Source organism: Psittacula echo (genome assembly GCF_963264785.1).
Source record: "Psittacula echo genome assembly, chromosome: 4".
In the NCBI taxonomy this organism is placed as follows: Eukaryota; Metazoa; Chordata; class Aves; order Psittaciformes; family Psittacidae; genus Psittacula; species Psittacula echo.
This window is the reverse complement of record NC_137738.1, coordinates 19,261,850-19,278,395: the sequence shown is the minus strand read 5'-3', so window position 1 is coordinate 19,278,395 and position 16,546 is coordinate 19,261,850. Positions and strand designations below refer to the sequence as shown.

General features: G+C 37.3%; 1 protein-coding gene across 1 annotated transcript in view; it reads left to right on the top strand.

The window, feature by feature from the left end:
* Window positions 1–16,546, top strand: part of DNAH8 (dynein axonemal heavy chain 8) — a gene marked incomplete at its 3' end in the record, with an annotated part of 135,210 nt that overhangs the window by 18,894 nt on the left and 99,770 nt on the right. Inside the window, exons 14-21 of the mRNA XM_080615859.1 lie at window positions 400–516; window positions 4,811–4,930; window positions 5,756–5,897; window positions 6,998–7,092; window positions 7,990–8,096; window positions 9,535–9,637; window positions 13,768–13,957; window positions 15,970–16,163. Coding sequence (XP_080471985.1) covers window positions 400–516; window positions 4,811–4,930; window positions 5,756–5,897; window positions 6,998–7,092; window positions 7,990–8,096; window positions 9,535–9,637; window positions 13,768–13,957; window positions 15,970–16,163 — 1,068 coding nt within the window. The remainder of the gene's footprint in view (window positions 1–399; window positions 517–4,810; window positions 4,931–5,755; window positions 5,898–6,997; window positions 7,093–7,989; window positions 8,097–9,534; window positions 9,638–13,767; window positions 13,958–15,969; window positions 16,164–16,546) is intronic.

Genomic DNA, 16,546 nt, shown 5'->3' with positions numbered 1-16,546 from the left:
CAAAATTTAGACAGGATAGGTGTGAATCAAAAAGGGATGAATGAAAAATGTCATTAGCTAGGTACATGAGGTTGAAAAACAAGTAATGAGGTTGTTGAGAGTGACTGAGGTATATGTTAAAAGAGAAATGTAGTGGACTATCCAGGAGAAAAGGAAGGGGAAGATCTTTGCACTGTATGTGCACTTGACAATTGTAGACAAAGGCTGCACTACCTCCCTTTTATTGCATAAATTTCTTTGATGTTTCCCTTAAAAACTTGTGACCTTCCTTGCAAAACTTAGACATAGCTCTTCCTTTCATCAATGACATTAGTAATTATAATAATTATGGAATTTGCTTTAAATTGTCTATTTATTAGGTTTTTTTTTAATTCTATGAAATTATATTTTTATGTTTAGATGGAAACTGTGTTGAAGCAAGGACTTACAATGTTGACTTGGTCATCTGTGACACTGGAAAGTTTCTTTCAAGAAGCTGATCAGGTTTTGTGTATGTTTAAAGAGTTTTTGAAAAAGGTATACACTTAATCACTATATAAATGAAATTAGAGTTTAGAGAAATTATTTCCACTGCATTGCTCTTCGTATTGGAAATAAATCTGTACTTATTTTTATATCCATTGAAATACATAGAAATTTTGTTTGCTTTTTAAAGTATGTTCTTATTTTGAAGAATGGTGTACTCAACTATTCTCCCATTATTATCCTTAAATGTTTGACCTTTGCTTCTGTTCTTGCAACAGAATGTTTTTCCATTTATCCTCAGATTCTGTTACTGCCACTCTGATTTTCAGTTGATCTCTGCTTCTGTTTGAGTGCTTGTTCATTAGCACAGTTTCACACAAGATGCCTCCATGTAAACACTGTCCAGTGGAGAACTTTTTAGCATTAACTGTAGTCATAGCCTGTATTCATACTGTGAAAAAATATATATGTCTATATAAAATATATATATAATATAAAATATATAATATATATAAAATATATATATAACTGTATTCATACTGTGAAACTGTTTCCTCTTTGTGCAGCCGATAAAGTAATCAATGGGAGTATGCTTTTCCCTCTGCATGTTGACTGGGTCTGTACTTTTTTACTCTCTTAGTGTTTGCCACATAGTTTCTGAATTCTTTTCATGTCATTAACATGCTTAAGGATCTGTATTAGTTCTTTTTCTTTTGAAGGCTTTACCTTGATAGTCAGATCATTCTTCTAGCTTGACAGTTGAACTGTATGGCTGTGATCTCTCCAGTGAATATTTTAAGTTGTGCCTCCTGTTCTAGGAGATTTTTAGCCACTGGTGGGTATATCCACTTATTTTTCTGTATGTCAGAAAACTGTAATTACAATCAAGTGCTCTGTTTGCCACCAAAAAACAGATTGGCTATGGAAGAAATTAACAGTTCTCTGAGCCTAATTTATCTGAAATAACAATGTCTTATGTAGGTACACTTTATTTTCCTTAAATATGTAGGTTGTATACATTTCTGACTTTCTTACCCCTCCGATATCAATGCAAAAAAGATGTAAACTTGGAATCATGGAATCATAGAATCATAGAATAGAATAACTAGGGTTGGAAAGGACCTTAAGATCATCTAGTTCAAACACCCCTGCCGTGGGCAGGGACACCTCACACTAAACCACATCACTCAAAGCTCTATCCAACCTGGCCTTGAACACCGCCAAGGATGGAGCATTCACAACCTCCCTGGGCAACCCATTCCAGTGCCTCACCACCCTCACAGTAAAGAACTTCCTCCTTATACCCAATCTAAACTTCCCCTGTTTAAGTTTGAACCCATTACCCCTTGTCCTGTCACTACAGTCTCTAATGAAGAGTCCCTCCCCGGTATCCTTGTACGCCCCCTTCAGATACTCGAAAGCTGCTATGAGGTCTCCACGCAGCCTTCTCTTCCCCAGGATGAACAGCCCCAACTTTGTCAGCCTCTCTTCATACGGGAGGTGCTTCAGTCCCCTGATCATCCTCGTGGCCCTCCTCTGGACTTGTTCCAACAGTTCCATATGCATTTTATGATGAGGACACCAGAACTGCATCCAAGACTCCAAGTGAGGTCTCCCGAGAGCAGAGTAGAGGGGCAGGATCACCTCCTTCGACCTGCTGGTCACACTTCTTTTGATGCAGCCCAAGGATACGGTTGGCTTTCTGGGCTGCAAGGGCACACTGCCAGCTCATGTTCATTTTCTCATCGACCAACACCCCCAAGTCCTTCTCTGCAGGGCTGCTCTGATTCTCTTCCCCGCCCAACCTGTAGGAGTGCCTGGATTTGCCCTGACCCAGCTGTAGGACCTTGCACTTCTCATGGTTAAACTTCATCAGGTTGGCATCAGCCCACCTTACAAGCATGTCGAGGTCCCTCTGGATGGCATTCCTTCCCTCCAGCGCATCAACTGAACCACACAGCTTGGTGTCATCGGCAAATTTGCTGAGGGTGCACTCAATCCCACTGTCCATGTCACCAACAAAGATGTTGAACAAGACCAGTCCCAATACCGATCCCTGAGGAACACTACTTGTTACTGGTCTCCAGCTGGACATTCAGCCATTGACCACAGCTCTTTGCATGCAGCCATCAAGCCAGTTCTCCACTGAGTGATCCATCTATCAAATTGATGTCTCTCCAATGTAGAGACAAGAATGTCATGTGGGACAGTGTTGAATGCTTTGCACAAGTCCAGGTAGATGACGTCAACTGCTCTGGCCCTGTCCATCAATTCCGTAGTCCCATCATAGAAGGCCACCAAATTGATCAGGCAGGATTTCCCCTTAGTGAAGCCATGCTGGCTGTCACCAACCACCCTGTTGCTTTTTATGTGCCTTAGCATGCCTTCCAGGAGAATCTGCTCCAAGATTTTGCCAGGCACAGAGGTGAGACTGACTGGTCTGTAATTCCCTGGGTCATCCATTTTCCCCTTCTTGAAAATGGGGGTGATATTTCCCTTTTTCCAGTCGTTGGGAACTTCACCTGACTGCCATGATTTTTCAATATGATGGACAGTGGCTTAGCAACTTCATTTGCCAACTCCTTCAGGACCTGCGGATGGATTTCATCAGGTCCCATGGACTTGTGCATGTTCTGATTCTTAAGATGGTCTTGAACCTGATCCTCTCCTACAGTGGGCTTAAGGCCTTCATTCTCCCAGTCCCTGTATCTGCCTTCCAAGACTTGAGTAGTATGTTCAGAGCATTTGCGAGTGAAGACTGAGGCAAAGAAATCATTAAGAACCTCAGCCTTCTCCAAATCCAGTGTAGCCAGTACTCGTTGATTAGACCTTCAATTACTGTGAGTGGGATATTGTAAACAGCTACTGAAAAAGTGATGTAAACCAGAAACATTAGTGATATTGTAAAAAACAAGATGAGTTATCACAGATACTGAATATTTCAGGTAAAACATTAAAAATTGCACAGAAGTCAGTTTTGTTTGGATTTTGCTATGATAAAGCCACTTCTGTATATTTGACTGAATACTAATAATGCTGTAACTTAGAATAAAAACCGGTGAAAAGCTATGTTGACTAAAAGACGGACTGAAGACTAACCCATCAAGCAAGTTACAGCAGACTTCCTCTTGCCTTGCAACTCATGGCCAGAAAGACCATGAACAAGAATCTAAACATATTAACTTGTTTTGTTATTCTTTTATTTAATCTAGCAGCAGTGTATTGTGCATAATTTGAATGATTTGGGGTCTTACGTACTGTGTGTCTTCCCAAAACTGCTGTTAAACCAACAAAGATACCTAGTATCATGGATAGTATCATGGAGCAAGAGTTCCTTTCTGTTCCATTATTTCCTAAACTTGCAGGAAAGAAGAAAAATAAGTTTAAAGAAGCTACTTCTAGTCTTGGGACCAGTTTCCGATGGCATTCTTGGAAAAAAGAGATAATTCTTTCTATTGCCATTCATTCAACCAGTCTCCAAAGCTGATCATCTCAAAAGCTACCAAGAAAAACTCATTCAAAAATTATTGGATCATTGCTGTTATGGTGCAAAAGTAGTCTTGGCTTATACTGTCTGTGAATTAATTTCATTCATGCAAAGAATTTAAAAATATGGTGATGATAACTGGAAATCTGTGAAGAAATAGGTGAAAACACAAAATTAAAGATTTCACTTTCTCAAGGATTCATATGTCTTGGTTTGCCAACATGGAACCGGTGCAGACACTTAAGAGCTACAAGATCTTTTTTTTTAAAGGACTGCCTGAAATGAAATTGTGCATACTACTAATCTTTTTAGATGTTGTTATACTATGTGAGATTTAAATACTTACACTCCCAGCAACTGAGTTCTTGTTTTCTGTGGCAATAGTAACTGAATAGTTTCCAGACTTTTATCTGGTCTTTCATTGTTCATAGTCTGCAATGGAGCATGTTAACAAAGACTATATTTTTTGAAGGGTACTTGTCTCCCTAAATTCCCTCTGTAGATAATAGAGAAAGAAGATAATTCACAATAAAAACAGACTGAATATAGCCTTTAAAATATTCACCAAGTTACCGTAACTTGTGAGGCATTGCTATGCTTCTTTGTTTCTTTGCTTCTCTCATCTTGAAATTTTCTGTGTTGGTGCTTTTACTCATGGGTTGTTTATTTTTTTTTTCTGTTATGATTCACATTCTTAGAGGATTTTCCACTATGTAAGGTTCTTGTGTTTTCACTGGGTAGAGAGATACAATTTTTATTTTTCTGCAAAACGTTGCATACCTGTTAGAACTCTATAAAATAGAATACGTTATGCTTTAAAGAGAAATGTACGATATTATTATGATTTTCTCTTTTTAGGTTACTGATTTAAGTGAAGTGCAGATTTTTTCAATATTAAGAGAGATATCAAATACTCTTCTAATTGTATTACCAGTAGAGGATCCTATTAAAGTAGAGGATATGTTGACCGCCAACGAAGTACGTGCCACTTTACACCTTTGGATTTGAATTCTTGAGCATATTAGAAAGAATGCCTTAGTAAATTAATAGAAAACTAGGAAAGAATTTTTCCAACTGTGGAAATACGTGGTGGTTTGGTTTTTGTGGGGTTTTTTTTTTTTTTTTTTTTTTTTTTTTGTAGTTAAAATATTTTTGTGGCAATATTTTGTATGAAGATAGATTGGTTCTTGAGTATTTGAGGTACTTGAGGTGCAGCATTTCACATATAATTTTTATCTATTTGACTGCTTCACATTTATATGAGATGTTTTTGTATGAAGATACTCAGACATATGCAGCCTTTTTTTCTCCTGTTTTTTCCAAACTGTTTTTTTTAAAGGATAAGGCAAAAAAATACTTGTATATTTGAGAATGTAAGAGTTTTCTTGATTCCAAATGAGACTAAAATAAAGTATTTAGTTAGCAAATTACTGCAAGTGAATAAAATTGTTAAGGACATTAGAAAGAGTATTTGGGTAATTTCAGATTCAGACTGTGACCTCCCTTCAGTAATCAGGATTTTCTTCCGGCCCTTAAAAATGCAGTTGCATTTCAAAAATGAAAATTTGAAAGTAAAAGTATTAAAAATGTAATGATAACAGAAGATATTTATATTTTTGAGTAAAGATTTTTGGTTAGGTTTGGTTTCTCAGTTTTCTTTTTAAAATGTTGCTGTTTCACTGAAACAGTCTCATTTTGAAGAATGCAATGTTCAGGGAAATGTTTTGGCTGTCCATGAAGAGAGAAGCAGTAATAAGATAATCACTGATGCTAAGATAATTTATTGATATTTTTATTTAACAGGCTTATACTAAAGATTGTGCTGAGTTATTGAACCACAAAAGCATGCACATTGAAGATGCTGTTCAAGAACTAATATCTGTATTTAAACAGAATTATGAAATCGAATATCCTAAGAAAACCTCAGAAAGCTCCATTTTACCAGGTAGATAATGTTGATTATTTAAATAAAAATCTGTCCCTCGTGTGATTTAGCTAGTACGTATCAAAATTTAATTGTTTTAGCTGACTTTCTTCAGTCTTCTCTCTCTCACTGCGGTTTGATCTGTGTCACAGTTCTGCCTTCAATTACCTCTGTTAAACTAAACCACTACCCTATGAAATACAGAGGTAATTCAGTGTTTTAGTATTGGGGTTTCTAGAATTAAACTTTGTCCTTTTGTTTAGATTACCAAGGTATTTGCTCTAGAGGAAGAACATTATGGTTCCATTTCTCTTAGTCGCTCATTATATTATACAGAACCTCCCCCCAGTGAAATCCAGTGTTTCTCTTTTCTCAGCTCTATGGGATATTTGGTACTGTCCTTCTTTCTGTGACTTTTCTGTCACAGTAGAATTGTATCTCAAATACCAGTGCTTAACTAGCTGGTCAGTTTAAATTAGTACAGTTATTTGACTATCAACTACTAGTGTACGAGGCTCAGAGCTCATCAATATGGTTGGTTCCCACTGCTCTGGGATGTGTTACAAAGATTTTAGGAGGTGCTATACCATTATAGGTAAAATAGCTGAAGAAAATGTTTTTAAGAAAAATGCATTTTGAGGCTTATTCAGTAATGGAGCTCCTTTTCTAACACAGGATTTTTCCGTTTTGGGTTCAGTTTCCTCCAGATATAGGGGCACAATTAGGTTCAGTTCTCTAGGCATTTCAATACCATGCAACTGTAAAAAAATGATGAAAATATACTTCTTTGTATTTTGTTAAACTGTTTATCTTGATATCACACACACACTCCCTCCCCCCCATTTCGAGCTGATATATCCATATCTGCCTAGCTATCTTTAATAACATATCTGTAGTGCATGGTATCTCTTAGGCTGAGGCTTGTAGGCTGGGGTGTTAATCAGATTCCTGGTGTAAAAAAAAAAGGTGTGAAATAAAACTAATTAGCTGATCCAGGTACTCCTAAAATAAAAATCAGTATTGTTTTGTTTGTAAAGAGAGGGAACAGCAAAAGCAGAACACTATGTTCAGTTAACAAGGTTTTATTTTCTGTTTTCTTTTTTTTTTCTTTAAATTTACAGTAAAAGAAAAACGTATAATGTTTGGAGAAAATGAAAACGAGAGCAAAAAGAGTACTTCTGCACCTTCTCATGATAAAGAAGATGAGTTTAAAATGGTATTTTGTGATCAGAAAGGAATTTTTTTTCAGACCAATCATATTAGTAAATAGTATCTTGAGTTTTGGTAGATAGAAATCTGTTACAGAAAGACATCACATAAATTATATCAAATTTAATGTAAAAATTATGAAATAGTTTCCCTACAAAGTGAGTTTAAAATAGATTGTAGCTTTCAAAAATATATTCCATGTTATTCCAGTTATCACCTTTACTAAACAAATTACTGATATGTAAGTGGTAAGTGTAAAAGTTTGGAGAGAATATTGTGCCTAAGCCATAACACAGGCTTTCCTTCTTGGGTGGGTGGAAACATTCATCCTTTACGTCTTCTTCCAACTTCACCACCTTTGTACTTTTTCCTTAAAGTATACAATCTCTTCATATTCAGCAGAAAAGTGGAAGTAGAGAACAAACTTGCAAGCACAAATGCAGTAATGTTACAAGATTGCATTCTGTTGTTTCTTGCTAGTCATTATTGCATGTTGCTGTATTTTTGTTCTTCTTCATCCAGTACAGTGAGATTTTACTGTATTTGTCTCTTATTTGAAAAAAAAAAAGTACATATATAACAATATTTTTGCATACTTCATGGTGATTTTACAGACAGCTTTTCTGAAGGAGTATGAGACTTCAGCCAAATCTCAGTATTCTGTCTCTGAATAAGACAAATTGAGTTTCCTCAGATACTATATTCTCTTTTTCATGCAGGTTTTACTTATTTACTTAAATACTAACTATTTTCTCCCTAACTTCTCCCCTTGTATTTTTCATGTAGCTTGCAGTATAAATTCCTTCAGACAAAACCTAATATGTTTGACTTAAAACCTTTTGAAATAATATTCAGGTTCCTGTCTGAATGCAATATGGGATAATGTGCATTTTATTTATTACAGAAATCTGAAGAGTTGGTTGCCTATTTCAGTTACCAGCTGCTAGACAGCCTCCAGAAAGCCACCCGACTGTCTTTGGATAGTCTTAAAAAAAGAATATTTGTTTCAAAGTAAGTTGCAAATGAAAGGTTCCTTAAATAGTATTACCAGAACAAAGTTATTTCTGTATTATTATAATAATTTAAATATACATTCTCACATGTAATAACAGATGCACATGTATCATTAATCAAACGGTCCCAGACCTCTTGGTCTTGGACTTTTTAGCTCAAGCAAAACATGGAGAGCATTCACTTGAGGTTGCAGTGATGCTTTGGCCTGCACTTTTATGCTTCAGTTCTTAATGTTGCTAGTTATAGTCTATGCACTTGATTTTGTGCAGAAAATGAAGTTTATTTCTGGTATTGTTTCCCCTCTACCTGCACCCTTTTTTATTCCCATGTGTTTTTCCTTGGGATTGCTTTCAAAATGCTGTTAGTACAGTTAGTCCGACACAAATGACTAGAGCTTAAATGATCATTCTAGGTAATATACTGTAGTGTGCCTATATGTTCATCTCATTTCAGATTATTTCAGCAAGCATGACTCTGCACTCAGAATTGTTTCCCATGGAGTAAAGATCATCTATGCACTCTTTATCAATTCTATATGATAATGTCAAGATCCATACGATTTTATAGTTCTCCTATACCCAGTATAATTTTTATAGATTCTTCCCTGCTCAAATAGGTATATGCTTCAGAGATAGAATTGCTTCAGTATAATATATTGTATATTGGAAAGTATATTAGAATTCTATTAAGAGAATTAATTTTAAGCAGGTGAACTTGATGGTGGTTTTTCATTAATGTATGTTGAAGGCAGTTCTTTTTCTGAGGACATCTTTCATAGAAAACGTGTTGAAATCCCAATCTTATTTAAGTCAACAGGAATTTATATGCGTGTGTCCTTTACATTTGTCTATGGTATCATATTGTTGAATTCTCTCTTATTTGGTCACCATATCATGTCATGGCATTTAGAAATTGCAATTTGCACTTTAGTTTCTAGTTTTGAGTGGGTTCAGGTCAGTGTTTATAATTTTTCACTAGCTTATCATGTTTGAAAGTGTTAGGGTTTTTTCTGTTCCATTGAATGTTTATTTAAAATGGAACGAAGCAACTTTTACTCTTGATAGGTTGTTACATGAAATGGTCAGTAAAACCTTCTTATGTCCTAATCAAAGCACTGGTTGAGTTCTATCATTAAGGCATTAAGTTCTGTTAAATTAAAGCATCAGAATCCAGAATCAGGAAATATTCTGGTTAAAAAAAAATCTGAAAGCAATGGCTGGATCCAAGGTAACCTCTGTCAGAATGATGGAGCTCTGGGTATTATCATTACCCTTTAAACAAGAAGCTTCGGTAAGTTTTGTCCAGTAGTTCATAACTTAGTATGAAAACTTCATGAGGGCCTTCCCAGAAAAGGTAGCTCAAAATTGTATTTCCAAGATAATTTGAGGGCATTTCATGGTGAAGTATTTATGACATGTTTCAAAATTATTTTCAGCAAAACTACATTTGGGAGAACAAAGCTTTCTGCCCATTCAAGCAAATCTCAAGAGGTGGCTTCTCTTCTAAAAGTGGAACTACACCTTGCTGTTCCCAATGTGGTAAGTTATGTGTCATATAGGTAAGGTAAAATACATTGTCTTATAGTTATCTATGTATTTGCCTAAGATCAGGATGTGGGCACACATCTACTGAACTGACATCCATTCCAACATAGAACACTTGCTCAGGCCTTTGAGTGTGCTGAGAGCACTGATGAAACATGCTCAGAGTCCACATGTTCCTGATTTCTATCTTAGTGGTACTTGCAGAACCTGACCTTTTATTCTTTTTGTGTGTTTCCGCAATTATATTGCAATCTGTCCATCCGTATTCTTTGTAGAATTATTACAGTTCTCCTTCATGTGTAGCAATTGCATTTCTGGAATAGATTTTTCATGTTTGTTTTTATTTTAACTGTTTCGTTCCTTGCATGATTTAAATACTTAATTGAATTAAAAAAAAATAACATTATCTTTGCTCAGATTGGTTTTGGTCATCTCAATAGGAAGTAAGATGGAATCATAGAGTCATAGAATCATAGAATAGTTAGGGTTGAAAAGGACCTTAAGATCATCTAGTTCTAACCCCCCTGCCATGGGCAGGGACACCTTACACTAAACCATGCCACCCAAGGCCTCATCCAACCTGGCCTTGAACACCGCCAAGGATGGAGCATTCACAACTTCCTTGGGCAACCCATTCCAGTGCCTCACCACCCTCTCAGTAAAGATTCCTTATATCCAATCTAAACTTCCCCTGTTTAAGTTTGAACCCGTTACGCCTTGTCCTGTCACTACAGTCCCTAATGAAGAGTCCCTCCTCAGCATTCCTATAGCCCCCCCTTCAGATACTGGAAGGCTGCTATGAGGTCTCCATGCAGCCTTCTCTTCTCCAGGATGAACAGCCCCAACTGTCTCAGCCTATCTTCATACGGGAAGTGCTCCAGTCCCCTGATCATCCTCGTGGCCCTCCTCTGGACTTGTTCCAACAGTTCCATGTGCATTTTATGTTGAGGACACCAGAACTGCACACAATACTCCAAGTGAGGTCTCCCGAGAGCAGAGTAGAGGGGCAGGATCACCTCCTTCGACCTGCTGGTCGCGCTTCTTTTAATGCAGCCCAAGGATACGGTTGACTTTCTGGGCTGCAAGCGCACACTGCTGGCTCATGTTCATTTTCTCATCGACCAACTCCCCCAGGTCCTTCTCTGCAGGGCTGCTCTGAATCTCTTCTTTGCCCAACCTGTAGCTGTGCCTGGGATTGATCTGACCCAGCTGTAGGACCTTGCACTTGGCATGGTTAAACTTCATAAGGTTGGCATCAGTCCGCTTCACAAGCGTGTCAAGATCCTTCTAAATGGCATTCCTTCCCTCCAGTGTATCAACTGAAGCACACAGCTTGGTGTCATCGGCAAACTTGCTGAGGGCGCACTCAATCCCACTGTCCATGTCACTGACAAAGCTGTTGAACAAGACCAGTCCCAACACCGATCCCTGAGGGACACCACTCGTTACTCGTCTCCAGCCGGACATCGAGCCATTGACCACAACTCTTTGCGTGCGGCCAGCCAGCCAGTTCTTTGTCCACTGAGTGGTCCACCCATCAAATTGATGCCTCTTTGATTTAGAAACAAGGATGTTGTGTGGGACGATGTCAAAGGCTTTGCACAAGTCCAGGTAGATGACGTCAGCTGCTCTATCGCTGTCCATCAGTTCCGTAGCCCCATCATAGCAGGCCACCAAATTGGTCAGGCAGGATTTCCCCTTAGTGAAGCCATGCTGGCTGTCACCAGATGACCCGAAGGAGAAAAACTGAACAAAAATGAGAAGATTAAGACCCAAAAAAGCTGTGGATTTCTGTGTGCAAAGGACAAAAAGACAGCTTGACTGCAAAGAACTAATGCATGCATTTGTTTGTGTTTTGTAGAGTAAGATAACTCTGTGGCAGTGATAAGTGTGGTATTTTATTTTATGCATGAGAAGATAACAAAATATCTAGTTGCCTTATAAAGACTAAAAGTTTTATATTCATGGAAATGCAATGAAAGGAAGGGTATGTTTAAAGGTGATATTCCTTTGCCATTGAACCAGTGTTTATATTGGCATTCTCTTGTACATTCACACTTCGTGTACACATGGCATATAAGGTCTGTCAAAGTGTAGAATTTTTGCCTTATCGATATTTGTCTAAGCATAAAGCCCCAAGCTCCACTCACTGCAAAGGGAAGTGCATCTGTCTTTCTTAACCAGTTTTTGAAATGCTTGACTGATCCAGGGCAGTGATCAAGTAACGCTGGGTAAAATACCGCTTTGCTAATACTGGTAAGATTTTGCAAGATCCTTGCTTTTCCATTCTTTCCTGAGTCACTCTCAGATAGACTCTTCCTTCTGCTCAGTATTTTTGAGAAATTGATGTGTGCCTTTACTCCACCTTATCCTACATAGAATTATTTTCAAACAAGGACAAGACAGTCATTACTGCTGTCAATACAGTTCAAAATGTTTTGGGTTCAGGACTTTATGGCTGTTTCTGTAATATTAAAAAAAAACAGGCTAGAGACTGTTCTTTGACCTTGTCGTGATTTAAGCCTAGGCCGTAAATTAGAACCACCCAGTCTACTTCCCCTCCATCCCTTTCTTCTGCCCGCTCCTGGAGGGATGGGGAGGAGAATCGAAAGAATGCAACTCCCATGGGTTGAGATAAGAACAGTTTAATAACTAAGGTATAACACAAACCACTACTGCTACCACCAATAATAATAATGATAAGGGAAATAACAAGGGAAGAGAATACAACACCTCACCGACCTATACCTCACCCCCACCCAGCAGTGATCTAGCCCTTCCTGGAACTCTCCGTTCTAGATTCCTGGGCATGATGTGCTGTGGTATGGAATACCTCTTTGTCTAGTTTGGGTCAGATGTCCTGTCCCTGCTTCTTCCTGGCTTCCCCTCCTCCCTGGCAGAGCATGAGGCTCAGAAAGTCCTTGGTCAGACCAAACATCAGTGTTATCAGCTCTGTTCCCAGGCCGAAAGTCAAAACCACAGCACTGCACCAGCTACTAAGAAGAAGAAAAAATGGCTGCTACTGCTAAACCAGAACAAACCTGAAAGTGAGCTGATATGAAATGGTGTGTATCCACTGTACTAAGTATTTATCTTCCTGACCCCAGAAGTTTGCATTCAAACTGTGTGTTAAGAACAGCTCCTGACATGTTTTATGCACCACACTGTGCCTGATTTTTTTCTGGGAGAGTTTTTTGTGGTTTTTTTTGCTATGCTAACCATATTAGCATTTATGCAGTGGATGATGGCAGACCACAGCCTAGGGTTTGACACTATTCTGTTAGCTAGTTGTTCTTGATTCAGGTCGAGAATTCTTGTTTTCCTTCTGGTTCCTTTTATCATGTACTCCAGTACATAGTTTGCTTTCAGAAGCACGATACAAAATCCTTGCCAAATATACAGGTTGACATCTTTAGGGCTACTGCATGGAGTTCCACTACTTAACTAAATACTGTGCTCTTCCAAAAGTTTCTGAGGTAATGAAACCTTTGGGAGAAAAGAAACTGTTTGAGAGAAAATAAATTATTCAACTAAAACCTTTGGCACTTTGATCCAGATGATTTTGTTTGTCTGAAATTACCCGCAGTATGAATACATGTATAGAAAAGCACTTAAAAGGAGAGGTTCTATAGCTGTAGATCTTTAAAATAAGCTGACTATATGTATTTTTATGACTATCTCTCTTACATTTCTCTCTCACATTTCTCTCTCTCAGAATTTAGTGGTTAAGAGCAACAAAGGGGAGGATCTTGGCATCCTTTTCTAATGCTTCTAGAATGCAGGAAACAAGGCTTGTGACAAGCTATAGAAGATCATTATAAAAATGCTATGTAAAATGTTGTAGGAATTGTAAACATATTGTAAAAAAAAAAACCCACACCAATAAATCCATCTATTTATACACTTGCTTATCATTTTAACCAAGTTATGGCTGTGCAAATAGGTAACAGGTTATTAGAGTATGTACCAGTTATTTAGAGGCAATTCTGAGTCAAACTGTTATGTTTCCCAGCTTGTCTCCTGGGGCAAGTTCCACAATTCACGATGAGTGGAGTAAAACTGAGAACTTAAAAAATGACAGTCAGTTGCATTTTTTTGAACAATATTTCAAATGTTTTAAATAGATAATGGTCCCCAGTTTAGATGATATACAGCAAGCTATCAATCGCATGATTCAGTTAATAATGGAAGTAAATCGTGGAATTGCTCAATGGGGACAGAAGCATTTGCAAAAATCTAGATTAAAACCAGAAGCAAGCAAACAGCAATTATCCTCAGCAGGATTACCAGGACAAGTAAAAAAAAAATCGGAAAGTAAGTGGTTTGGGTTTGTTTTTCTTTTACTTATTTTAACTTTTGTCTTTAATTAAAATGTCATGTATAAATAATTCTGAATAAGCTTACTTTCCTTCAAAAAGGCTAACTGTGGATTATCTTGCATTAAATTGTTTGATTTGTTTTGATTTATTTAGCTGTCTTTTCCAGAAATACCTTTTCAGGCTTATGTAAGTGAAACTCTGAGAAATAATAAGCAAAGCAATCTTAGAAAAGTTACTGCATTCTGAATCTCCTATTTATTTTGAGGCCCAGTAAGCTTGTTAATTTTTTTATCTGCTTACTGTGGAATCTAACCATAATGATATAGTTAAATCATAAACAATGATTGTAGATGAGCTTACATTGGAATATTGAGAATAGAACAAGAGCCAGTTTAATAATTGGGTTCCAGTAAAGATTTTAATTGCTGGCTGTGGTTTATAAGACACTTCAAGTCTTTGTTCATGTGAATAGTCAGTCTGTAGATAGACCAGCACTGCTTTATTAAGATATTTTTTACCATTATATTATTTCTAAATGTCCCTCCATATGCTTTGGAAGCATCTACAAAAGCCTGAACATATTTTTACCATCAGGTTCTTTTAGCTGCTTGGCTGAGCCATTGATCTGCAATACAGTTGTATCTTTGTTGTGATTCCTTTAGATAGTCTTCAACATCTTGGGCAGTTTTTTGTTTCCATAGTCCAGAGCTGGGACTTTGTTCTTCTACAGATGTGCTTTGTATGGTTTTTAAGGTCTTTTAATGGGCTTAAAGCAGGGTGGTAGGAAACTGTCCTCATCAGTCATGGGCTTTTCCTCTGCTGTATCAAAATACACCATCAACAAGTAACCATTTTCATCACCTTTTAACTACTCAGCAGTAGCACCGGGAGGTGTATGTTAGTGTTTGCTCAATGAGATCTGTAGGAGTGCATTGGCAAGGATGGATCAATCTGAGACTTTGTTTCCAGTGACCAGATCCCTGAAAAGGTCTTCAGAGTAAAAGAGAACTTGGAGTTGCATTAAATCTCCCATTAAACAATGTAGGTTGTGGGAAGAGTGGATTTTGTTTCTCCATTCTCTTAAATCTGCTTCAGAATGCTCAGGCATCATTATGGCAGAATGGATTTATTAGATCTCAGGGATATCAATGTCTATATTGACCCTGGTTGTCTCAGCAATTCATCAAAGATGGAGGGACATGATTAAGTGTATTTTATTTTCCTTCTATCTGAGCTTAATTCTAGTTCTTAATGGAGACAGGGCTTGTCTTTCAGCATCAAGAGTGTAACCAGAGCAGCAGCTACCAGTGTCAAAACTGCCTTTGAAAGCATTTGTGGAGGCAAGAGGTTTATGAGATGTAGGAAATTCTCTAGATTGTCCTTTTCTATCTCCCTGCCCTCCCCCCCACTTTTTTTTTTTCTTCATTCAGTTCTACACGCTTTCAGACAAGACTCAAAATACTTTGAAATTAGCAGTTTGCAAGACAAGAGCAGCTTCAACATATGACAAACATTATTTCTGCACTTATTTACATATGACTTAGAAAAGCTTAGCATCTTTTTTAAAACCACTAAATAGAATGACAAGGAGTTACGTATTTGAAGCATGCTAGAGTTAAAGAAACTTACACCGTTTTGAGGGGGTTATACAATTAAAACTCTCTATATTAATGTTTAAAAAACATAAAATAATACAGAATGTTGATGAAGCTTTGTTGTGCTCTGGTTACCATTAAATTACAGTGGAGAAAATGAAATTTGTAAATTAAGAAGACTTTTCTTTCCATTTGGAAACATTCACTCTGGATGGAATTTTCTCTGGCTGTATAGAGCCTGGCTGAGCTAGCATTTAGTATTGCCATATTAAGCAGTTGTACAGACATTTGAAGAAGGATATTCAGCCTTACTGAAGAGTATCATTACTTAACTTGGCATGCATAGGTTTAGAAGAGAATTCTATTCAAAATTTTAATGGTTCATTCATTGACACATAATTTTACTTTACAGAAGGAGCTGAAGGTGTGCTTGCCAGAAAGCTCAGAAATTTTTACTCAGGTGTTGCAGAACATGAAGATGTTTCTAAATTAGTTATGCTTCTCTCTTCTTCTGTGAATTCTCTAAGAGAAGTAGCTAGTGAAGTTCTGAAGGACTTTCAGAAATATAATGTGCTATGGACAGAAGATAGAGATGAGAAAGTTCAGGTGAGTTTAATGATGATCACCTACACGACTGTTCTTCATTAATCCTATTTTTTGAAATCAGAAAAAAATGAGGGAAAACAATCAAGGAAAAAGATGTAGAAGGCACATTAACAGCTGAAATTCTTATTTTGTTTTTCAGTAGTGGTAATGTATTTCCTAAGCAGAAGGAATATATTCATTATCCACTTTATTTAACCTGGCATTAATTGGGCTTTCTATGCTTCTATTTTCTATTTGATAGACTGCATTATATACACAGATCCATGAATATCGCATCACCTCATTTACTACAGGAGTACTGGTGTCTTTCAACTGTTGCAATGAAAGTTGTGCAGCTTACGTGGGCTAGGAAAAACTGAGAATTTACTGTTAGTCTAATTAAA